The 25,815-nt window shown below is 34.3% G+C and overlaps 2 protein-coding genes across 6 annotated transcripts in view; both read left to right on the top strand.

Annotated features, from left to right (window-relative positions):
- The window catches only part of LOC129806037 (cytosol aminopeptidase-like), a 489,987-nt gene that overhangs the window by 92,584 nt on the left and 371,588 nt on the right, over window positions 1-25,815 (top strand). The window lies entirely within an intron of this gene.
- Window positions 1-25,815, top strand: part of LOC129806032 (dachshund homolog 2) — a 285,935-nt gene that overhangs the window by 153,134 nt on the left and 106,986 nt on the right. For 3 of the 5 annotated variants that reach the window (XM_055854339.1, XM_055854342.1, XM_055854340.1), the window contains 3 exons: window positions 20,795-20,868; window positions 20,935-21,117; window positions 21,849-22,112. In XM_055854339.1, the coding sequence (XP_055710314.1) occupies window positions 20,795-20,868; window positions 20,935-21,117; window positions 21,849-22,112 (521 nt within the window). Of the gene's footprint in view, window positions 1-20,794; window positions 20,869-20,922; window positions 21,118-21,848; window positions 22,113-25,815 lie in introns of all 5 variants that reach the window. The other 2 variants (XM_055854341.1, XM_055854338.1) reach the window with 1 other exon arrangement.

Raw genomic sequence — 25,815 nt, 5'->3', positions numbered from 1 at the left:
CCATCTGAGGAGAAATAATGATTTGACCTTTTGGAAATTAAATTGAACGAAATGCTTGCATCTGTCCAATAATGTCAATGCTAATATTTTTTCAGTGTTGCTTTATAATTTTTTTTAGTCATTCCTGAAAAGCAATTTTCGTCGCGGTGAATCACAAATGAAATGCTATTTCTGTTTTTTAGGCACCCCAAGTCATTTGCAACCCTTCATAGAGAAGTAATATTTTTGATCCCTGATATTGTATTAAAGATATTAGAGAGAAAAAAAACTTCATATCTTTATTTGTTCATCTGACGTCCAAATCGATGATTGATCGGATCGGAAACTGCATAAATTTCATTTTCGATTCTGAGGGGTTGGCAACGGTTGATTGTGTTTGTCAATTGCAGATTTAACTTTATTAAAAAGAACTTTTAGAGAATTTAGGAGAGATTTTTAAAGAGAAAAACTCCAAAATAAATTAATAAGGGGCTGCCATTCAATTGTTTACGACAAAATTTAATGAATTTAACTGTTTAGAATTATTCTATAAAATAGGATGGGAAAAGAAGTATTATTTTTCAATAGGTTATTCATATACCAAAAATACCTCAACAATTTTACAAAAAATACTTCGCGGAATTCAATTTAAATAAAAATAAATAAATAAAATTAAGTAAAAAATATTAGATAGAAAAGAGTGCTTTTAATATGGTTTACTTTATAGGGTGAAAGGAATACCTACACTGAGAAAAAAAGAGGCTACGATTAACTTTTTTTCGTCATAACTTTAACACTTTTCGGGTGTAAAAATATATCAAGATTTTTTAATGTTAATTTTACACCTTTTGAGGATAAAATCAACATGAAAGAAGGGTAACTTTAACCCAAAATACACCTAAAAAGGGTAATATTTACACCGATTTCGGATCAATAATGCAGGGTAAAATTAACATTTCCGGAATGTTATTTTTACTTTTTCGGATTTCTCTCAGTGTATAGACACTTTGAGAACTCGTGTCAGGACCTATTGACACCCTACTCTATACCATTTGGAATACGAAATTTGAACACTCATCCTTATCAGAAGACGTAGATTAAGGAAAAAACGTTATCCTATTTACATTTTTTTTAGATACTTTAAATAAATTTCAAGATATTGACAAAAGTGTCGAAAGAGGTTCCCTGTCGAAGAGGTGTTCATTCGACCCTATGCCAAATTATTATTTGATTTCAATGTAATTAATATTATTAGAACAATCACTTAATATTGTTTTTTATCGTATTTATTAATCTTTATTTTCTGTCATGTGAATATTTTTAAATAAAATTTTAAATATTCTTATTCATTTACAAATATGACTTATCGGTACTAAAAATTCAATTTTTATATGAAAAATGTTTTATTTATGAATAACAATTTGAAAATTTAAGTAGCATAAATTAAATCTCATGAATTAAAATAATAAAAAAAATTCAAAAATCAATTCTTTTTCCTAAAAAATAAAAAAAAAAATGATGTTGCTGTTGCTGGTAAATCCTTGCTTTTGAAGAAGAAACCCTGGTAAAAAGTTAAAAGTGGTCAGAAAAGAATTAAATTTGATCAGCAAATAATTCAAAATATTCAGTAAAAATTTTCAATTTTGTCACTAAAAAGTGAAATTTTGGTCACTAAAAATTTCGAATTAATCAATAGATACATTCGAGTTAGTCAGTAAAATTGAAAATTAATCAGCAAAAAATTAAAAATGGTTAGTAAAAAGAAAATATGGTCAGTAAAAATTAAAAATGAGCAGTAAAAATATTCGAATTGATCAACAAAAAATTAAATTGAACAGAAAAAATAAAAAAACAGTAAAAAATTTAAAATGAGCAGCAAAAAAAAATAATTGGTCAGCAAAAAATTAAAAATGATTAGTAGAAATATTCGTATTGATCAATGAAAAATTAAAAAGTGGTCATCAAAAAATAAAAAGGAGCAGTAAAAAATAAAAACTGATCAGCAACAAATTGAAAACGAGCAGTAAATATATTCGAAATGATCAGTAAAAATTAAAATTGAGCAGTAAAAAATAAAAATTGGTCGGCAAAAAATTAAAAGTGAGCAGTAAAAAATTAAATGTGATCAGTAAAAAAATAAAAACTGATCAGTAAAAAATAAAAAGTGGTCAGCAAAAATTAAAAATGAGGAGTAGGAAATAAAAACTGATCAGTAAAAATTCAAAATTTGTCAGCTAATTGGTGACGTGACCAATTTTTATTTTTTTTACTGCTGATTTTTAATTTTTACTGATCATTTTTTTCTTTCTCAGTGATCAACACGAATATTCCTACTGCTCATATTAAATTTTTTGCTGACTATTTTTTACTGCTCATTTTTAATTTTTACTGCTTTTTTTGAAATTTTTTACTGATAATTTTTATGTTTTTACTGACCAAATTCAATATATTTACTGCTCATTTTAGGTATGATACCTTCATAATCACACCTATTTAATTTTTTACTGACCACTTCTTATTTTTTACTGACCACTTTTCATTTTTCACTGATCGTCTTTTACTTTTTACTGACCATGTTTTATTGTTTACTGATCACTTTTTACTTTTTACTGATCATCCTTCGTTTTTTCCTGACCACTTTTAATTTTTTACTGATCGCTTTTAATAAAGTATTGATCTTTTTTAATTTTTTACTGCTCTTTTTTTGACTTTTTACTGCCCTTTTTTATTTTTTACTGACCATTTTTTTATTTTTTACTGATCATTTCGAATTTTTTGCTGACCAAATTTGACTTTTTTCTCTTCGTTCATTCAATGCCGTTTAAAAATAATTCATAAACGTTTGCAGAATCGGTGTTACAGAAAAAGTTTTAGCTATATAAAACTGCCCTTATATACCGTCACTAAGGATTAAAAAAAAAATAAATAAATAGGGTAAAGTGGTACAAGTTGGACAGAGCTTTTTTCTTGATAAATTCCGTACCTGATTTTTATTTGTAAAGTTTTAATGCTTTAGTTTTATAATTTGGTTCCTTGTGTTTAAAATGAATTGAGTACTGTATTTATCAAGAAAAAATCCCTGTCGTACCGGCGAATTGTCCAACTCAGGGGAGTGACATTGGCTCTTAAAAATGCGACCAGTTTTAGTGTAAAATTTTTGCTGTTTCAGTACACATTTTACGAGATATCTTCAAAACTACGTAGGTTGCCAATTTGGGATTTTCGGTTGTCTCTTCGTTATTAAATTGGCTTTAATTTTGTATTAGTATTTTTTGGTCCAACTTGTAACACTATGTCCAACTTATATCACTTTACCCTATTGGAAACTTCGAGTTGCCCTTGTCTTAATAACTTTTCGAAAAAGAGAACAAATCCAAAATTTTGGAATATTGCAAAAATATGTGAAAATGAGTCTTAATGGGTTAACACGGTATTTCGGTTTTCAAATAGCAAAGGCATAGCTTAAGTAAGTCTGGAATTTAATAATTACTCTTTCATTTCCCAACTCATAATGTGTGATTCTTTTGGCGAAAAGAAGGGATCAGAGGGAGGTGATTAAATGACAAAAGGGTTGATTGTGCTAAATGTGAGACATAAAAAAATTTAACAACCCCTTCTACTGATCCAAAGATTTCTCCAAAATGAAAATGATGGAAAATTGTGTTGGAAAATAGATTTTGCAGATATTGCGATATGGAATGACAAAAATTGATGACTTTTCATTGATTTCTCGATATGTTCTTTGGGTGTTGATGCAAAAAGGCGGGATTTGGCATGTAGCAATGTGACTTTTGTATCATTTATTAAGTCAAGATCACAAATTATGTTGACAGCATGTCACTAGCAGACCATCAACGGCTTCCAATGTTGAATTTTACCCACATTCATTTGCACACTCGTTGTCTTGGCAAATTGATTAACTTTCGAAGAATTTGTGTCTCTCCCTTGGGTCGTAAATATCGCAATCAACCCCCGAAATTTTCTTGATTTTCTTTTTTTTTCTTTATTTTACAATATGTTCAATATTTTTCTCCATACTCTTTCTTATTCTTTCTTCGTGGGTTGAAGGATTTTAGAGCAAAAAAAATATATCTCCCAATGACATTCGCGAGAGTAAAAATAAATAAAGTGGCACGTCTTATCGTTGATTTTCCTTGGCATTTGCTCTCGCATGGAAAATTCCTAAGAAAAAAAAGTGTCTCCCCCGCAAGGATGAGAAGACATTTAGAATAAATATTGTGTGTTATAAAACCATTCAATGGTATTGAAAATTGTATTAAAAAAAGATCAATTCGTTTCGTGTGCTGCATATTTGTGCTTATCTCCACCGTAACATGTTTTTCCATATTTTTATCCCATTCTACCAATCGATTTTAAAGAAGAAAATTGTGAAATGGTCTGGGGCTTTTGAAGGGGTGTATTCTCTCACCCCTTGTTGATTTTTCATTCACTCATCCCCTAATGTGACACTCTCTCTGAGCCAAAAATCGACAACTCCAAGATGAGCTAAAGAAGATGGTATATTTCTTTCTGGGCCATGGATGAGGACTAGGAAAAAAAAGAAAAGTAGAAAAAAAAACATATAAATGTTCCATTTCACCCTCTTTGACTTCACCAAAAAAAAGGGGGAGGGTGGCTGTTTTTCGGGTGGGAAAAAGAATAAGTGAGAGGCGAGAAAGATGAGAAAAGGCGGAAAAGCTATTGAAAAAAAAAGAACCGCGACAATCCTTTTATTCCTTCCCACAGGACACATAATCTCCGACCTTAAAAAATTTAAGTGCCAATTTAGGTGGTGATCTTACATTGAAATCACATTTATTCTATCACATTTCTTTCTTCAGCAGTACCTCCATCCACTCAAGTGCTAATATTCGAGGGTTTTTTTTGTGTATTTTTGAGGTGTCTTGTGGCTTTGAAAAGGGGTTGAAATGAAAGTATGTTTTCAAGACACATCATAACGTCTTGAGGATTTTTCATGGCGTGGGTTGAAGATGTGCTTTTCATATGAAATCGAATATTTGCAGGATGAGTGGGTGGTGATTGAAAATGTTCATGTGGAACAGACAGGGTGGATTTACCCCTTCTTGCCATGCTGGTACCTCTTAGAATTGAACTGTATCTTTCCTTCTGGTTTTGATGCAATTTTCCATAAGGCCATCGCCGTCTTAACGTTTTTTTGGACCTCCGGGAGAAAATTATAGGACAGACATTTCGTCGGTTTTGCATTATGTACGTAGACTGCTTACATGATAGGAAGATATGAATTTTTTTTTTGATATGAAACAATGTTTAGGCAAGGGCCTCTTGACATTTCATTTTTCCATACGTTTTTGCATAGAGGCACTGAAGACAATTGGCAAGTTTTTTCCTAAAGAGAATTGAGTTATCAGTCTGATATATTTCGAAATCGTGCATTAAAAGCTATCTAAAAATGCATATTTCATAATGTTCGCCGAAATAATACAAGAACTACGAGCAAATTTGTTTAAGTCGCTGTGCAATATCTGCAAAATTTTTACAAGGAAAAGTGAAAAATATCTTCACTTTTTATTAGGCTTGGTGGGCCCTTGGTTTAGGTGAAGTCACTTTGCAATGTCAGCGTACTTAGTTCGAATCTTATTTAGGTTAACAGAAAAACGTGTTAGCCAGGTTGTTCTTTTGACCAATAAACTATATTTTTCATATCCTTCATCATGAAGGCATTAGTATCGCGGTGATGTAGCTGTTCAAAATCCGATATATAGCCCACTTTACATTTCGGCCATCGCCGTCTTAGCGTTACTTTTCAACCCTCAGAGCAAAAGTAAGGAAAATTTCCTCTCAGGTTGTATTCTCAGGTACCCAATGAAGAGTAGCCTTGCAATTATAAAAGATCATTTCTATCATTTCTCGACACTCAAGCAGCAGTGACGAACGGAAATTGTATCTACGGTCAGGCTCCGTATTATAATTAGAATTGTTGTTATCTTAATCTGAAATACCGTGGTATTTCGGCCAAAAGGCACCGATCCGCTAAATCCGAATCCTAAACAATGGTATCCGCCGTTAGAGGAACGTTCTACACGTTAGTCAATAAATAGGGGAGCCTGGGGCAAAAAGTCACAAAACGTATATTTTATTTTTTACAAGCTACTCGAGTGCTTCAAAAATTTCTAATTAGCGCAGTTTTATAGGAAATTTACTGCTCTACAACTTTGTAAAAATAATTTTCCTCTATTTTGTAAGAAAAGACGTTTATCGAACCAATTTCTAAAAGGTAATTTTGTGACTATTCTCAAAAATGCTGGGGCAAATAGTACCAGACATTAGGTATTATCATATTTTGATTCGCTTCATTACGGGCTTCCGTAAATTTGAAAAAAATACCTAGAGGACATTTTCATAGAAATTTTATTAATCTACACCTTTGTAAAACACCGTTTTCACTGCGAGAAAAGTGAGAAAACGAGAAAAGCGCTTTTCAAGATATTTTAGAAAAACTGAAGTCAATGTGGGAAATTCGGTCTTATTTTGTGTTCTTCAATTTGACTTTATTTTGCCAACGTTTCGATCCTGGATGGGATCTTCTTCAGGGCCTATTACATACAAATTCAATGCTTAATTAAATAATATTTTGAACAATTTTTTAAACAATTTCTTTTGGGACTTTAACTCACATCAAAGTGCTTAGGAGAACCACCGTCAGGGAAAACACACAAAAATGCACTACTTCTAAATGACGGTGGTTCTCCTAAGCACTTTGATGTGAGTTAAAGTCCCAAAAGAAATTGTTTAAAAAATTGTTCAAAAAATTATTTAATTAAGCATTGAATTTGTATGTAATAGGCCCTGAAGAAGATCCCATCCAGGATAGAAACGTTGTCAAAATAAAGTCAAATTGAAGAACACAAAATAAGACCGAATTTCCGACATTGACTTCAGCTTGTATACGTATACGGTCGAAATATAGCACTAGATTTTAGAAAAAACAACACACAAAAGACTTCAAATCGTTTGACCAATGCAAACAACAAGCGGCGAGACATGATTTTTGCCGTGAGACATCAGAAATTGCTTCGCTTTTTGTTACTTTTTGCTCTATACCTTTTGTTACTTTTTACCCCAAGTTTCCATTTTTAATAAAAGGATTTCTCGAGAAAAGAACTTTTGCAAAATTCTAAAATAGATATCGGATTCGTATTCAAAGAATTCAAATTATTTAGAAAATATTCACCAGTGCATCAATTTTAGAAAATAAGTTATCTTTTGCAAGAAAAATATTTCAAAAATAGGGCTAAAAATTTCGATATTTTTTTAATTTCTAAATTCCTTTTTCGAATTCTAAGAAACTTATGTCATTGAAGAAGGTCTATGGAAACTATCTACAGAAAAAAATTTGAGCCGCTATCTTTTTTACCTTGGACGATATTGAATCTTGAATTTTTCGATTTGTGACTTTTTGCCCCAGTCTCCACTACGAATTACTGTACACTTAAATTCAGTGCAAGGCTTAGTATATCAGAATTTACTGAATTCAGTAACTTAATATTTATTTACGTCGGGAGTCTAGTATTTCTTGGTTCCAGTAATTTAAAAATTCCAGTTATGAGTGTACTTGAAATGTTATTAGACCCTATTCAGGAAAATAAATTACCGTGGATGACTTTGGCCTTCGTGGGTGACTTTGCACCCCTCCTGTTCGTAAGCTTTTCTTTAATTCTGGCACTGAAGTATGGTCTTGACCGATCCGATCTACTATGTCTGAAACATAAAGACCATTCTTAAACATTGGAATTAAAGAAAAGTTTACGAACAATAGGGGGCAAAATCACCCACGGAGGACAAAGTTACCTGCATCTAGGGTACTATTTACTTATCATTTAAATATTGCAAGGCCTAGTAAAACTAGTTACGCACAGTTTAAACTAGTTACTAAGTAGTAACTGTTCAAATAACCATTCACTGAGTCAGTATTCCAGTAAAACCGATATTCATCAGGTTCAATATTCTATTAAAGACTAGCCCTAGTAGATCGGTATAGTTGCAGAGGCTACTAGTCCAGTAATTACTGAGTCCTGTAATGCATTATTTGTTGGATGCAATTTACTGTATTTATTAACCCAAAAATTTGCTGGACCTAGTCTCTTTTTTGGAATTAATTGGGTAGGGCACGCTACCTTCGGACGACTCAAGCTTCGAGCAACTCGTTTTTCGATATGATTTCAATAAATTTGACCCATTATAATAATTTAATAGCCAGTCCCATTCCTTAAATTTCCCGAAAAGATCCATTGGTCAAATTCCTTAAGGACATAGAAAAAAATTAATTCGTCTGAAGCTTAAGTCATACAGTCCGAAAGGGCTGAAAGTACTGACCTCACCCTATATTTCAGTTTAAAATCTCACTCCAATCTTTTTTATGAGCCAAGGATTTTATTTATTGAATTCACAATATGATATTTCAGTCTTTTGCAGAGTCCAATTCTCATTTCGATTTTCCATCATTTTCCTCTCCCTCAAATTTTCCATGCGGGGCAGATTCAATTGGGAGAAATGGCAAGAATTCCTTCAATGCCATCAAACAATCCCATGTAGGATATTTTGTACCATCTCATTCATCCATTCTCTTGTTTGTAATTTTTTTTTGTCCAAGGGATGGATATTAATAAAATTGCATGGAATTGCAAACATTGTTTCTGGAGTTGCTTATGGAATTTTTCAAATACCGCCATTTTCATTTATTGATGAGCACAAAGATGAACTTGGTTACAAAAAAAGGCACATCCTGGTGGAAATTATGATCGATATATACAAATTTTCCTCAAGCTCATTTCACTTTCCCAGCACGTTCATATTTAAATCCGCGCGCCGCAAGTAACGGTGGAAAATTTTTTTAACAATATTCAAATGAAGGGGGTTGGGATATTTTTTTTCTTCGTAATTTTTCGTATTTCGTTGATGGATTCAGGAATGATTGAGTAATTGAGTTAAAATAATAATCATAATGTGATAGAGCGATGAGAAGATACAAGGCATTTCCTGGGTAAAGCCATATCCCTCTGATTTCCATTGCAAAAGTGCAAGAGAAAAGTCGAAAGGGAGGATGACAGATGTGACAAGTACTTTGCATAAATTTGTGCTTGGTTCTTTTTTTTTATTCCATCGTGCCCCCTTCTTGCCATTATTTTAGTCAGTGGTATCCTTAGAGGAGCAATATGTCATTTGCTGATGATTGCTCTCTGCCCTCGATTTCTCCTGCGTCTTACAATGGGCTCTTACGAAAGAGAGCAGCAGGTTGTGGTTCAGACGAATTGACAAACGACAAGGGAAAATTTAAATAAATTCAACGATGAGAAGGCAAGAACCTTAAGTATCAATTTTTAATGCTCAGCTAAAACGGAAATTCTACTATCGCAGGAATTTTTCCTGGCTGTGTCATGTTGGAGAGGAATCATGATGAAGAATCGTTTTGATGTCACTTTGAACTATCATATCATTTGTCATGCAACTTATTGACACTCTGTGGCAATCGCCGCAAGATCCAAGAGGGATGGAACATTTGCACACGTCCTCACGATGAAGGGTCTTGAAGAATTTGCACATAAGATAGAAGGATATGGGATGGGAAAGGAAATTAGGGGAAGGCGCGCGCTACCTTCGGACGACTCAAGCTTCGGACAACTCATTTTTTTGACTACTTTATTAATACGTCTCGTTAAAACGAGTTGTCCGAAACTAGGGTCGTACGAAGGTAGCGTGCTTTCCTCTACTTCTTTGTAATTCTCCTATTACTTGTGACCACGGCCCAAGTACAATTCTCGATTGCCATGCAATCCATATAGTCAATATCATTATTTCTAACCCCTTATCCCTATCGGGGTCGCGAGCATAGGATATCCAGGTTAACAGTCTACGCCTGCCGATTCTCAGCTATTCAGGAAGACGTTCACGATCAATGCCAAGGTGCTCCAAGGCAAGATCCTGAATTTCATTCGGCTACCTTGTCCTAAGTCTGGCTTGAGGTTGAAACCCTTGCACAACAGCCTGAATAACTTAGGGGATTTTTCTTCTTCATCTACTGGAGTTATCACGAAGTAGCAATTCGCTCGATCTTGACGAGTAATTCCCTTAACCGCCTAAAGATAAATCTCAAGATCATACGTGAGAAAAGGAATGAACACAGTTTTGAAAATAACATCCATATGGGTCCCGATCAAAATCCCCAAAGCCAAAATCCCGAACGCCATAATCCCGAAAACAAAAATCCTGAATGAGTCGGAATCGCAAATAGCCAAAATCTGATCAGTAGTAGAATGTGAAGGAAGAAGCAGGTGAAATCCAAGAGTAAGAGATGTGTGGGATACTCATTTTTCGGAGTTTTCGGGTTTTGGTTGGCTTTTGAAGATTTTGACTCTTCGGGATTTTGACTTTAAGGATCTTGGCGTTCAGGATTTTGGCTTTCGGTATTTTGGCTTTTCCAGATTTTGACTCTTTGGAATTTTGGCTTTTGGGAATTTTAATTGTCGGGATTTTGGGTTAAGGGATTTTGGCTTTTCGAGATTTTGACTTTTAGGGATGTTGGCCCATTCGAAATTTTGGCCAATTCGCAATTTTAGCTTTTCGAGATTTTGGTTTTTCGGAATTTTAGCTCTTGGGAATTTTGGCACAATCGTGATTTTGGCTTTCGGGATTTTGGCGTTCAGGATTTTGGCTTTTCATATTTTGACTCTTCGCAATTTTGGCTTTTCGGAATTTTAGTTTGCGGGATTTTGGTTTTGGGATTTTAGCCAATTTGAGATCTGGTCTTTTTGAGATATTGACTTTTCGGGATTTTGGCCCATTCGAAATTTTGGCCAATTCGTAATTTTAGCTTTTCGAGATTTTGGTTTTTCGGAATTTTAGCTCTTTGGAATTTTGGCTCAATCGGGATTTTGGCGTTCAGGATTTTGGCTTTTCAGATTTTGACTCTTCGGAATTTTGGCTTTTCGGAATTTTGGCTTTTCGGAATTTTGGTTTGCGGGATTTTGGCATTCGGGATTTTGGCCAATTCGGGATCTTGTCTTTTCTAGATATTGACTTTTCGGGATTTTGGACCATTCGAGATTTTGGCCAACTCGGAATTTTAGGTTTTCGAGATTTTGGTTTTTCGGAATATTAGCTCTTGGGAATTTTGGCTCAATCGGGATTTTGGTTTTTGTGATTTTGGCGTTCAGAATTTTGGCTTTTCAGATTCTGACTCTTTGGAGTTTTGGCTTTTCTGACATTTGGTTTGCGGGATTTTTTTCTTTTCGAGATATTGACTTTTCGGAATTTTGGCCAATTCGAAATTTTAGCTTTTCGAGAAATTCGTGTTTCAGGATTTTAGCTCTTCGGAATTTTGGCCCAATCGGGATTTTAGCTTTCGGGGTTTTGGCGGTGGGATTTTGTCCGGCACCGATCCATATAGTCAATAATGAAATATCCAGGGAAGATCCTGGAGATGCTACAACCGTGTGAACCCTTTACCAAACACGTAAATCCTCCTTGTTCATTTCTCTACCATTCCACGTGTCAGACTTCTAACTGTCTCACTTTCTGTGAGACAATTAGACCAGGCAAACCACTTTCTAAGTTTTAAGATTTCTGAATATGAATTTTAGAAGATGTCTTAGGTTTTTTTTTTAAGAATAACATTGGAATTTCTATTTTTAAAGTGTCTTTTATTGCACGAGTTCAAGGCCAGATTAGTAAGGGAAGGTTTTCAGGCTTCGTACACTTCTTATTTTCCCACCATATTTCTTTAATGAATCTAACCTATTTCTTCAGGAAATGAGTGACCTAATTAAAATAACTGTCGTAGATAGGTCAGATTTATCAAAGGAATTTAGGAAAAATATGAAGTGTTCTTCATCTATGTATCTCGCAAAACGTCTCACTCAGTAGAAAGGGCTGTGCATTAGTGAATATGGATATTCCTTAATCCTTTGATTTTTGTAACTGTAAGGGATTAGTCAACTGTACTGTAATACAATTTACTTCTGAGTAGGAGTGACTCAACGTATACCTTGAGATTCTTCTTTTCTCCTTCAAAGGTATGTCTGTAAGAAAGTGTTTTTGGAAAATCTCTTGGGAATGTTCTTCGAGACACTTTCACCCTCATTTGGCCTAATTGTTACCTCTCTCTCACTCATTCTTCGTTAGCCTGACCATTTGGCTTTTCTGCTAATGTGCAAATACGCACTCGGCGCCTGGTCTCCCAATCCACCAGGACCCAGTGCCACCCCCCAGCAGCAGCCAGCCAGAAACAATAGACTGTTGTTGGAGTGCGCTATATTGGGGAGAACAATGTGAGAGAGCGTGGAGCAATATATAGCAGGCACTTAATTGAATGAACGGACAACTAATTAAGTTGTTGTGTGCTTGTTGTTTTTGCCTTCATTTCCCACCACTTTGGATCCTCTCCAGTCTAACCAAAATCCCCCCAGACATTGTCACATTTCCAACCATTTTCCGCATTGCAATATTAACTTCGGCTCCTTGATGAGGTCCTGATGACATTGTTGATCTCCGAGTCTATTTGAATAATTTGAATGTTGGCCCGTTTGTCTACATGGAACTGTCGCAATTTTTAATATCAATTAAATGAAAGACACTGCTGAATGGGTAATTTCACCTTTTGTACTATCTTGCGCATCTTGCTTGTCTAACTCCATTCTCATTTAATTTCCATGTGAATTTCATTAGAAAGAAAAGACAATCCTGAGGGAGGTTTCATCCCCCTCATTCCCATTTAGAGACACAAATCTCAAATTAGATCAATTGGAGTGATAGGAGATTGTGTTTATCTACAAAACAGTGACTAAAGGGAATTCGCGGAATGCTCGTTGATACAAGAGTTCCATTGAAGTTGTTTCTAATTATTTCTGGTTATTAAAATATGATTTTTAGTAAGCCTACCATACTGACTTACCGCAAATCATTGAATGGATAGGCAATTTTGAAAGAGCCTAATTATTACAATTAAAAATTAAAAGGTTACCCAAAGAGCATTTTCTGACCAATTCGAAAATTTAACAAAATATTGTCGAAATACGCTCGACAGACTCAGAGATTTCGATTTAATCGTCGATTTGGCCAGGTTTTGCTTATTGGGTACGGTTATCTAGGAACAGCGGAATAGGACATCTCGTAAAACAGAGGTGTGTGAAAATCGTTGAAACCGAATAATTTATCAAAATAAATTTGTTCAGGCAGCATTTTGACCATAGACGTACATGTTTCATTTGACGTTTATTCGGTTTCAACGGTTCTTGCACGCCTTTGTCGTAAAACAATGTCAAAATCGACCAATTCAGTTTCCAATTGAAATTCAGTTCTTAATGCATTGATGATTAAAACTCATTGAGAATTCCAAGACCTTTTAGGTAATTTAAATTTTTACTACGATAGATTAAAGAGTAATCCCTATTATAGGGTTTAATCGTCAAAATTTGATATTTTTCCTTTTCATTTAAATTATCTAAAAGGCATTGGAATTCTCAATAATTTTCAACAAGAAATTAATCATAATATGAATAAAATGCCCACCTGGTTTACCCCGAAATAAATCTGAAAGTTTTTTTTAGTATTTTATTGTTTCTGAAGTGCTTCTGCATTATCGACTTTTCTTTGAGTTGGTTTCTGTCTCGACTGTTTTCCGCATTGTTCGCCCAATTCACCATGATAATTAACTAAACAGTCATGACAGAAACCAACGCAAAGAGAAGTCGATAATGCAGAAGCAGTTGAGAACCGTAAAGTGCTAAAAAAATCATGTTGATTTTTCATTGGAATAGCCCCATTATTCAAGATATCGTCATCTCAATCACCCATCATCGTTAGATTAAAAATTTTTCAAATGATATAAAATGTTATACCACGCCTCTTAATAAATGAAATTAATTTATAATAAAATTAACACTAAATTAGCTAATTTTAATTTTAAATTATTTTAGTTATAATCAAAACAAATTAAACAATATTATAAATTGTTGATCGAATTCCATAATGTAATTGGGTATAATTTGGAATTCTGGACAAACCAGTTTGGAAGTTCAATTTTTCATAGTATTATGTCAATGATTATGCAATGTTCAGGTAGTAGGAGAATTATTATGATTTTTTTTACAAGTTCTAATAGAGTTATTTGAACTCTAAATTGGTTTAGTTAGAATTTTGCCTTATAGGTCAGTAGGGTAGGGGGAGCTTGGGCAGCTTTGTACGATTTAAGATTTGTTTTACTGAATCACGTATCATGTATGTTAAAATCAATTTTATCAAATCAATCACGAAACTACTCCGGTTTTCTAAGCTTCGTACAACATTTGGCCACCTATGTACGCCATATTTTCTCTGAAAACATTACAATAGATACTACAATTTGAACATCAATGTCAAGATGGAACTTTCATCTACTCAGTTTAACCATTTGTAGGAGATATCATGCGTTTTAAAATGAACTTTATCAAATCAATCGCGAAGCTGCTCGAGTTTGCGTAGCTTCGTACGAAATTTGGCTACCTATGTGCGCCTCATTTTCACCGGAAACATTAACACTGGGCAGAGAAATTTGTTGAACAGATTTTAGATGGAAGGTTCATCTACTTAGTTTAACCATTTTTAGGAGGTATCATGCGTTTCAAAATGAATTTTATCAAATCATAATATGATTTACGGTCAATAAATTGGATAACTGTAGAAATGAACACGGATTTGACCTTTGACTCCTTCTCCTTTATTTTCTCTCTCGGAAACGTCGGTTTTATGAGAAAATAAAGGAGAAGGAGTCAAAGGTCAAATCCGTGTTCATTTTATCAAATCAATCACAAAGCTGCTCCACTTTGTGAAGCTTCGTACGAAATTTGGCTACCTATGTAACCCTCATTTTCACCGGAAACATTATACCAGGTACTAAGATTTGATCGTCAGGGTTTAGATGGGACTTTTATCTATTTGCCTTAATTTTTCTATGAGATATGATGCGTTTAAAAATCAATTTTATCAAATAAAATCAATCACGAAGCCCCTCCAGTTTGTGTAGCCTTGTGTGGAGCTTTGTTAGAAATTTGGCTACCTAGGTGCATCTGATTTTCTCCGGAAACATTACACCTGACAAAGAAATTTGTTTATCAGGTTTTAGAAGGGACTTTCATCGACTTACTTTAACCATTTGTACGAGGTATCATGCGTTTTAAATTAATTTTATTAATTAAATTACGAAACTGTTCCACTTTGCGCAGCTTCGTACGACATTTTGGCTACTTATGTACACCGGACACAGAAATTTTTTTATCAGGTTTTAAAAGGAACTTTCATCTACTTACTTCAACCATTTGTAGGAGGTATCATGCGTTTTGAATTAATTTTATCAAATCAATCACGAAACTGCCCCAGTTTGCGCAGCTTCGTACGAAATTTGACTACCTATGTACACCTCATTTTCACCAGGAATATTATACCAGGTACAAAAATTTGATCGTCAGGGTTTAGGTAGAACTTCCACCTAATTGTTTAACCGTTCATAAGAAGTATCATACGTTTTAAAATCAATTTTATGCTATTTTTCTAAGAGAAGTTTTTCTGACATTTGCAAAATCATTTTTTCTCTGCATTCAACAGTCAATTAGGTATAATTTTGTCATACTCACAGCTATTGTAGTCCTCGGATTTTCTCTATCACCTTCAATGGATCTTTGAGAACATGCTTCGGAAATAACTGATTCTGTGATGTGTTAATGAAAGTGTCGCATACCGGAAATATCGCCAATTTTAGAATTGTATTCTCTGTTAGTGCATTCCTAAATATTGTCATAAATATCTGAGGGAAGATTGTTCAAAAATATCAAGTTATAAGGGGGGTCCACCTAAAATCTGAAGTTGATATCTCAAACCATTTGGCTTCTACGCCTCTGATATCAAGGGATAATATACACTAGTTTCTCATTTGAGTTCGAGCAATAAAATAACCCATTTAATTGTAAGACAGCTGGAATGGGTATCATGTGAATTACCTTATGGCATAAGACAATACCTTCATTTAGTGCTCTGAATGTGTGTAAATCTTTATGATCTTTTGCATATGCAAATTATGTGAAAATAGACTAAAATCTCTGTTGTATTTGGGTGAGAGTATGAGCTCCATTTCAATTCAGCGGCATCATTAGAAAATCCGAAAATAAGGCCGAAAATGGTGTTGGAGGTTTTTGAAAGGCAAATGAATTAAATTAAAGGATTTTCACTGTGTGTGATTCACAATTACACGAAGGGGTAATTCAATTAAATATTGTTGTAGGTGGATGGTGGAGGAAAAGTTTTGCCAAATGAAGATGCCAGAAGAAGGGAGATCTCCTGGGTATAAGGCATCACAAGATTATTTATCCATTTCAAATCCATTAAGCCATCTCCCGCGGATGAAAACATGGGTCTTTTTTTTGGCCTTACCTTTCTCTTGGAAATTACAGTGAGTTTTTTTTTGTTCTTCAACTCAGTGGAAAAGGACAATTAGATTGTTGGAATTAGAATACACAGCTTGAGGGGCAGGCAATGTCTTTTCATCACTCAGGCAAATGGTCTCATTTTAGGACTAAGGGTGCAAGATATGAATGTTAAAAACTGTCTTAATTTTTTTCATTTGCCTTTTTGCCTTCTACAGGGGTCTTCATTAAACATCTTTAATGTGTTTAATTCACCCGCAAAAAGATGGCAAAGACACCCCACTAAATGGGTGGCTCACCCATCCCATCATCGACTTTGGAACCCGTACACCCCGCAAAATGTACTTAGTAATGTGCAAGTTTAATTTTTAATGACTAAATGCTTTTAAGTTTGGTTTAGCTTTTAAAGCTTCAATGGGTACGCGAGGCTCTCGCCCTCTTGTTAACATTATTATTGAATGCGCTAAATGGTTTGGGTTTGAAAAAGATGGAAATAATATATTAAAATGCGATATGGCACCATAGCAAAAGGCACATACAGTATTTTCCTCCGAAAAATCCCTCCCTAACCCCTCGGCCAGTATCAGAAAGTGAGAAATTTCCCGAGGGGTTCTATACCGGGCGCGTAAAAGTTATTTCGATGATGTTTTGGCTCTTCGTGGTGCTTGCAAAAAGCATTTATTGAGAATTATGTGGTGTTTTCCAATGATAAATGCATTTAAAAATTTGCATGAATAAATGGGTTTCTGTTCACGGGCACGTAATAGAGCGTAAATAAGGATAAATTAGTGTTTTGTGTAGAAGGGAGCGCGTGAATGATAGAAAGATTCCCTATGATCTCCTTTGGTGCGTGGGGTGTATGCAAAAAGAATTAATTCTCATCAAAGCGGAATATTATCTGGCGATTTAAGAATAAAATTATTTAGATAGATAGATACATGTATCAGCAATAATCGATACATTATAGTACCTTACTGTTCTCAAATGCTTCTGCATTAGGGGAAAGTGCTCTCCCTTCGAACATTCATGCCTTCGAATAATGTGAATTTCTTTTGTTTTTCGTAAAGGATTTATGCCAAATTATCACGGAATTATAAACAATTGATGATAAGCTAACTAATATTTAATAGAAATGTGTAAGTCTCTTAGGAAAAATAAAAGAAAATTTACATTATTTGAAGGCATGAACGTTCGAAGAGAGAGTACTTTCCCCTATCGCCTTTTATTTGTATTAGTTCTTATCACGACATTTGGATCACCACCAATTAGTCTTGACAAGAACCATTACAGAGAAAAGTCGATTATGTAGAAGCAATTGAGAACAGTAATGTGCTAAAAAAAAAAACAAAGAGGAAATCATTTTTTAGTACATCACTCTCCTCATGTCTACGTAATCGACTTTTCTTTATGTTGGTTAGTGCCATGACTATTTTCCTCATCTTTGTTGTATTCCAAAACCATTCCTACTCATGACGTACAGCAGTCGTGAACTAAAAAAATGTTCAGGAGAAATATTTCTTCTTTTCATAATAGTGCTAGAAAAATAAAAAATGACAATGTTTATCTTAGCACTTTACTTGTTTTCAAGTGCTTCTGCATTATCTGCATTACTTTGTGTCGGTTTCCACCACCAGTCTTGACAGAAAAGTCGATAATGCAGAAGCAGTTGGGAACAGTTGGACATTTTTGATTTGGAGCAGCTTTCAAATTGGATTTTTTATCTTATTTTAAAGTGGAACTGAGTCCTATCATAATGTAATTTAACTACGTAATTGGTTTGTGTAGCTAAATCACATCGTGGTAAGATCCAATTTAAATTAAAAATAGGAAAAGCCAATTTTGAAACTGCCACAATTCAAAGTTGCCCCACTTACAGTTAAACAGTGACGGTTCATCAGTTAAGTTTGGATTATAGCCTGGATTAACTCCTATCCCAAGAAGCAGCAAATGCTAGCCGCAGGGACCCATCAGGCCTAATAAAAAAGTAAAGCTATTTTTCACTTTTCCTTGTAAAAATTTTGCGGATATTGCACCGCGACTTAAACAAATTTGCTCGTAGTTCTTGCATTATTTCGGCGAATATTTTGAAATATGTATTTTTAGATAGTTTTTAATGCATGGGTTCGAAATATATCAGACTCTTAAGTCAATTCTCTTTAGGACAAAACTTGCCAATAGTCTTCAGTGCCTCTATGCAAAAACGTATGGAAAGATGAGATGTCGATAGGCCCCTGGCTAACCGTTACCAATTCAGCTGAATTCGCGCCATTTCCATATATATACTGATCGACTCAGTAAGAATATGCTGAGAATGCTACTTTTTTGAGCTAACTATGCTCGTTGGGATCTTTCACACCTTACGTTTAGGAAGTTCTTATAGAAGGACACTGTGCGTTTGTCAGTTTCATTCATCCGCCATTGATGTACGTGGCATAATCCAGTCCTTAATTCGCGTATACCATACAGATCTTATCGATTAGGCCTAAAATACACCCGAAAGTTGGGTTAGCCTAAAGCTTGAAGCTAAGGTAAAGCCTTAACGCTAAGTCTTCGTTACCATGTGTCAAAGTAGTACCTTTGAATCATTCGTAATGACGTTTGACGTTTTTTCATGGTCAAAGATTAAAACGCTCTAAACAGAGTCTTTTGTAACAGAATGGGGTCATGTTTAAAACCATTGGAAAGGCCTTGGAATTTCTGAAAATCCTGAATATCTTTCATCGGCTATGAACCGGTAATGAAACGATAATTATTTTTTATCCGACGTTACAAAATCCAGTCCTTAATTCAGGTTTACCATTCAGATCTTATCAATAAGGACTAAAATGCAACCTAAACCTGTATTAGCCTAAAGCTTTACCGCTGAGTCCCCGGTACCCTGTGTTGCAAATGCGTGATGACGAAGTACGCTCTAAACAGCGTACTTCGCAACCGAGTGAGGTCATTTTTAAAACCATTGGAAAGGCCTTGAAATTTCTGACAAGCCTAAATAACCTGTAATCGGTTATGAACAGGTTATTATTAATCACGTTCAAGCATAAAATTTACACATGTCTTGCTCAGTAACGGGCTACGTCAATGGAAAGCGGAGTTGCCGACATCAAGTCCCTACTCCGCATGAAACAGGAGAGCAAGGGACAAACACACAGGTGTGGGGTAGTTTGAATTACCCCACAGTTACAAAGAACGTCATATTCCGAGAAGTAACCGGTAATGAACCGATTATGAACCGATGACTGTTTTTCTATCCGAATATCGATTGTATTACTACTAATCCACTATCGCTGTCTTCTGAGTGATTTATGAATCGGTTTTAATGAGTTATGCACCAGTGAACGGTCTATAATGCGAAAGTACTTTTAAGGTAGATAATCCAAGCATTTCGCAAAACATGTGACACTGCCCCTTTGGTCCTGAAGAATTCCTAAAGAATTAATTCTTCGTATTAAGCTTTTTAAAACACAATGAGCTAAAATTTTTCCAAAAACTTCGCCCTTGTTACATTTAGATTTAGATTTCAGTTTATTGAAATGATTGAAGTTACACCATGTGGCTAACTTCGCGTATTAAAACCATGTCAAGATAAAATCGATAAGTTTCGGACAAAGATGGAAAGTCTGGTATCGAAAAACAAATCTGGAGATAATGACTTCTTGAATTCAAGTTAAAATGTTGAGATATTTAAAAAAAAATTAAGTTAAAAAATGCAATTCTGATTCTAAAAAAAATATTTTCACGTTCTTAAATTTTTATTGCAATATTTTTAATTTATTTTATTTTTATAATAACTAATTATGTTTTATTTTGAAAAAAGTTAAAGTAAGATAAATTAGAGCTACGCATTATAACATGGTGTTTATATTATTTCTAATGGTACTGATAATTTGTTGAGTAATATTTACGAGCATTTTTAAACATGAAATTCTGGTTGCAAATCTTTAACCCTTTAAGGACGAATGGGACACCGGTGTCCCAAAAATGAAAACTAATTTTTAGGACTGTTTAGAGGATAAAATGCTTTTCTATAGTTAAAAAAAAAGTTTTTGTTTTTGGGACACCGGTGTCCCACTTATCCTTGAGGGGTTAAAGGTTAATTTCACAATAGGGGGAAGTGGGCACCTTTGAAAGTAGGGCACTTTTGAAATTGGGATTTTTCTCCTATTTTTAAGTGTAACTAAACCATATCATAGTGTTATTCAGCTTCTCAATCTGTTTGTCATAAATCTCAATTTCAAATATACCCCACTTTCAAAGGTGCCCCACTTACCTCTATTGTCTACAATTTTTTTAAGAAACAAGAAATACTTACTCCCTCCGTATCAAAAAAATCTCACTTTTCTAATTACACGTGCAACATTTTTTCTAATAAAAAATTATCTTTTCAGGTTACGAGAAGAGAGAGGTGAGGACAGGGCAGTAGCTCTGGATCAGAAACCACGAGATCTCAGTTCGCAAAATGGTAAGTTTAAATTTAAGTTTGTAAACTTAAAGCCGAATTATTTAATGGTTTTAGCTCTTTTGTCAGGATCATCGAATGGTCACAGTCCTGTGTTGAATTTATCCAAATCCAATATTGATCACAATAGTGCAGATGATCGATCAGATCGTAGTGAGGTTCACTCACCAGTGCCATCAGTTCGGGATGAGGAGGAAAATCTCAGTGAAGAAAATGTATCGGAGATTGATGATCGCGAAGAAAAGGATGAAGGTGAGAGAAAAATTTGAATTCAATGTGAAATCTTTGGGATTCTTTTGACCATAATTCACCCGCGTCCTCTCTTTCTGCATAAAAGAATCGTGATCTAGAAGCATAAAGTCCGAGCATATTCTCGTAGCGGGGAGGCTGATCTGGAACGATCAAATGAAAAGATGCTCGTTCAGCTTTTATTAACAAAATATCTGTTAGTGTATTGCAAAGTGGACGTGGTGTGTTTCTCTCAATTATAAATCAGTTTTCATCTTATTGACAACTTACACAGATTTCACGTGCTTGAATTAATATTAATTAATTTTAACTCTTATTCTCCCTCCTGTATCTTTTTTTTTTTTTTTTGATTTCTTCCACTGAGGATATGTTGAGTGCGGAACATGTTAAGAATGGCTTTTCCTCCAATACCTCTTCGTGTGCTGAAGGCACATTATTAGTGGCGCTCTTTGCCTTGGAGAGTATGGTGTAACCTTTGACAGAAAGTTGCTGAGAGATCAGTAAATCAACTGATGAATATTTTCTCTCTGTTAAGAGAAAATGCTGAAAGATTATTCCATAAACTTCAATCTCTATTATTACTGATCAATTGTCTTTTCATAAACTCCAATTTCTTTCGCAATATATGCAACACTGAATTGTAAAACCTGATGGAATTCCATTTCGATCGTGTGCAGTGTTTGGAGTAAAAGATTACACTGATTTCTTCCATTTTGCATTGTGTTTGACTTTAGATATCTCAGATGCCGAACAAGATCATCCACCTCCACCTCCAACGACATCAATGCCCAATTCAGAATGCCAGCAAGCACTGAATTATTCAACATTGGCTGCCACAGCAGCTGCTGTGGCGGCTACTGGTGGTCCAGGAAATGTTCCTGGGCCAGATCAGAGTTCCTTGTCATCCACTGAAACACTCCTCCGGAATATTCAGAGTCTGCTTAAAGTGGCTGCGGATAATGCTCGTCAGCAGGAACGACAAATTACTTATGAGAAAGGTAAGTTCATTCCTTTTTGTTCTAGGTTTTCGATCTACTTAAAATGTTCCATTTGCAAGAATAATCAAGAGGTCATTCAATTTGGGAAACTAGAGTCAATTTGACTAGGAAACTCATAGGGATACTCATACATTTTTGAAGAAACTCACGAGGAGCCCATTTGGGAACCCATATAATTCTGAAGAAACCTGGGGAACTCATAACGAACCCGAGTAACCCATAAAGTACCTAGGGAACCCATAGGAAACCTGAGGAACCCATAACGGCAGTTTTGAAAATGGTCACAAAATTACCTTTTAGAAAACGGTTCGATAAATGTATTTCCTTACAAAATAGAGAAAAATATCATTCACAAAGTTGTAGAGCGATAAATTTCCTATAAAACTGCGCTAATCAGAAATTTCTGTAGATCATAGGTAGCTTGTAAAAAATAAAATATCAGTTTTATGATTTTTTGCCCCAATCTGCCCTATAATTCTTAGGAAACCGCTGGAGACCTATACATTTTTCAGGAAACCCGGGAAGCCTGTATATCTTTTGAGAAACTCATGAGGAATACATAGAGAATCTGGGGACTAATACGGAACCCGGGGAACCTATTTAGTTTTCGGGCAACCTGAGAAACTCATAATGAATCCGAGAACTTCATAAAAAACTCGGGTAACCCATAAGGTTCCTAGGGAGCCCATAGAAAATCTGGGGAACCCATAAAGTACCTGGGACACCCATACATTTTTGAATAAACTTTCTCCATAATTTTTCAAGGAGCTCGGAAACTAATGCATTTTTTTTAAGTAACTCATGAGGAACCCATAGAGTAACTGGGGACCCATAAGAAACCCGAGGAACCTATATAATTTTATGGAAACCTGGAGAACTCATAACAAACCCGGGAAACTCATAAGGAACCTGGGTAACCCATAAGGTACCTAGGAAACCTGTAGGAAATCAGTGGAACCAATAGAGAATCTAGATCTTCAATCATCACGGAGAACCCATAAGGAACCTGGGGAACCTATACATTTTTAAAAAAAATCACGAGGAAACCGCTGAGGATCCATATTTTTTTCAAGGAACCTGGGGAGCCTGTATATCTTTTAAGAAACTCACAAGGAACCCATTGAGAATCTGGGAATGCTTAGGCAACCCGGGGAACCTATAATTCTTAGGAAACCTGGGGAACTCATAACAAACCCGGGAAACTCATAAGGAACTCGGGTAACCCGTAAGGTATCTAGGGAACCAGTAGTAAACCGGGACTTTAAATGGTTTTTAATTTTTACTGAATCCGGTTTTAACATAAGGCTCGAACCGATAAGGTAAGGGCTTTGCTTATTCGGCTATTAAGGACCCATCGTCGTAAATTTTATTAAAAGTCACGTAATAGATTAAGTGGGACAGTGCTTGTTCTTTAATGCAAGTGTATCAAGTTTGAATCCAAAGAAGACTCAATCTATGTATCTGATGTGTCTGTAACGGCCAATTTTATAGACTAAATATTCTCGAGGATCAACCTGTCTATTTGGGCTTTAAGCTTAAAGTCCAAATCCCGTATCAGACAGTCCTTTTTCCTTTTGAGATAGCCCTTAAGTTAGTTAACTCGACAAGATTCATAATTCCTAAATTATTCAATGCATTAGGTTCAAATTTGAGGTTATGTTAGAAATAATATAACCTGAAGCGTTATTTAGTAACTAATTTAGCTCGTAACTACTACATTTATTATCTAATTTATAAATCATTGCAAATATTGGAATTTTGAAACTTAATTATTTTAATACTAAATTTAACTTTGAAAATATAATAATTTATTAATTTATGAAAATCAGGTTATTGCGTAAAGATAATCTGTAAAAAGCTTCTTACAGCTACATTTTACTTTAAACAAAATTTTATTATTAATTTTTGAATAGAATTTTTTACTCAAAATAAACATTTCTAGGTTATGTCTCTTATTATAACCAAACTGAAAACTTAACCTCAATTTCAAGTAATTTTATTCCCCGTGCATAGACTCTATGTAACATTATCTTGTTGTGAATATGTACAGGTAAAAGCTAAATGGTTCAAAATAGTATTTTATCAATTTGGTGATATACATTTGATTAACCTTACGGGAAAATCACATTCACGTCAACCCCATTCCAATCAAGCACTCTCGAAGCATATCTGAAAATATATATTGTAACATCTCCCATATCCATTTATGATGTTCACAAGTTGAATTTAGTTAAAAGGCAAAAACAGAAAATCTCTTATCATACACACGCAATTGCCGCCGTTTAGCAGCATTCTAGTACATCATACCGAGTGAGTGTAATCAAAGAGAAAGAGTCGAATTGGAGTAGAAAACAAACACTTTGGCTGATAAATAGAAACTAACATATGTTCTTCAATATCATTCACTGATACTTTGCACGAAAGTCAAATAGAAATCCATGTGATGTACTTCTGGGTTTGATAGGGCTTGGAACAGCCCAAAATCCCAAATTGATATCAATAATTGGAACATATGCCACATGAGGTAATAGCTGGCAGGTTAATTATAATTTTTGAGGGAGGGTTAAGCCACATGGAGCTTAGAAATGTTCTGTAAATTGTTGCAAATTGGCTAAGGACTCAGTATTTTATTTTGAAGTAGGTTATTTGAGGTTATGTAAAATTTAACCTAACTTGCGTCCTCAATTCATTGAACAAAAAACTTGTTTGATTTACTTTAATTTAATTTTCAAATTTTCTAATATTTCTGTGCCATTTTTTAAGTGTATTTTTTAATTAGAAATTCGCAAATGTTTAACCTAAAATTATTTTTAGGGTTATGATAGGTTTAACCCGGAGAAATTCATTAAAAAGTACAGGTGGTAAACACGATTTAAATGTATGTTTTAGCAACAAATTCTCTCAATTATTTAAAAAGTTAATTTGCAATTTGAGGTTATACTCAATTAAACCTTAAAAAGAAACTTATCAAAATTATCTTGAGACTAATTCTAATTTCTTTTTAGGACTTAGTTTTATTCCTTAATTTCATTTATAGTTTAAAAAGTTCTAAGGTTTGAATCTAGAAAAAATAACGGATCTAGACAAAAGAAAAAACAATAAAAAATGTAAAATAACCTCAAAATTATTTAAAATTCTTTTATTTTGTATCACATGAAAAGAAAATTTGTTGAAGTAATTGAAGAAATCTAGGATATTTCGAAGTTTATTCCATTCAAGCTTTGAATGGAATTTTGTAGGTTATGTTCGACATAACCTCACTTTTCTAACGTATTAAGTTACTAAGAATTGTAACGACAGGACAGGCTCCTTATTTGGACATTTTATTCCGAAATGCAGCTAAGAATGCCTCCGATTTTATTCATTCTTCTCATAATTGGAAATATCGAAAATTTCTTTGAAGCATAACCTCAAAATTTTTCATATAATGTCCTCTGAAAAAAAATCTAAGGTTAGAATCAAATGCAGTTTGTACACTGAGAGAGAAATCCGAAAAAGTTAAAATAACATTCCGGAAATGTTTATTTTACCCTGAAGTATTGATCCGAAATCGGTGTAAATATTATGCATTTTAGGTGTATTAGGGGTTAAAGTTACCCTTTTTCATGTTAATTTTACCCTTAAAAAGTGTAAAATTAACATTAAAAAATGTTGATATATTTTTACACATAAAAAGTGTTAAAGTTATGAGGAAAAAAAGTTA

The sequence above is a fragment of the Phlebotomus papatasi genome, chromosome 3 (genome assembly GCF_024763615.1).
Source record: "Phlebotomus papatasi isolate M1 chromosome 3, Ppap_2.1, whole genome shotgun sequence".
NCBI classification, from domain to species: domain Eukaryota; kingdom Metazoa; phylum Arthropoda; class Insecta; order Diptera; family Psychodidae; genus Phlebotomus; species Phlebotomus papatasi.
This window is presented reverse-complemented; position numbering and strand designations above follow the sequence as displayed.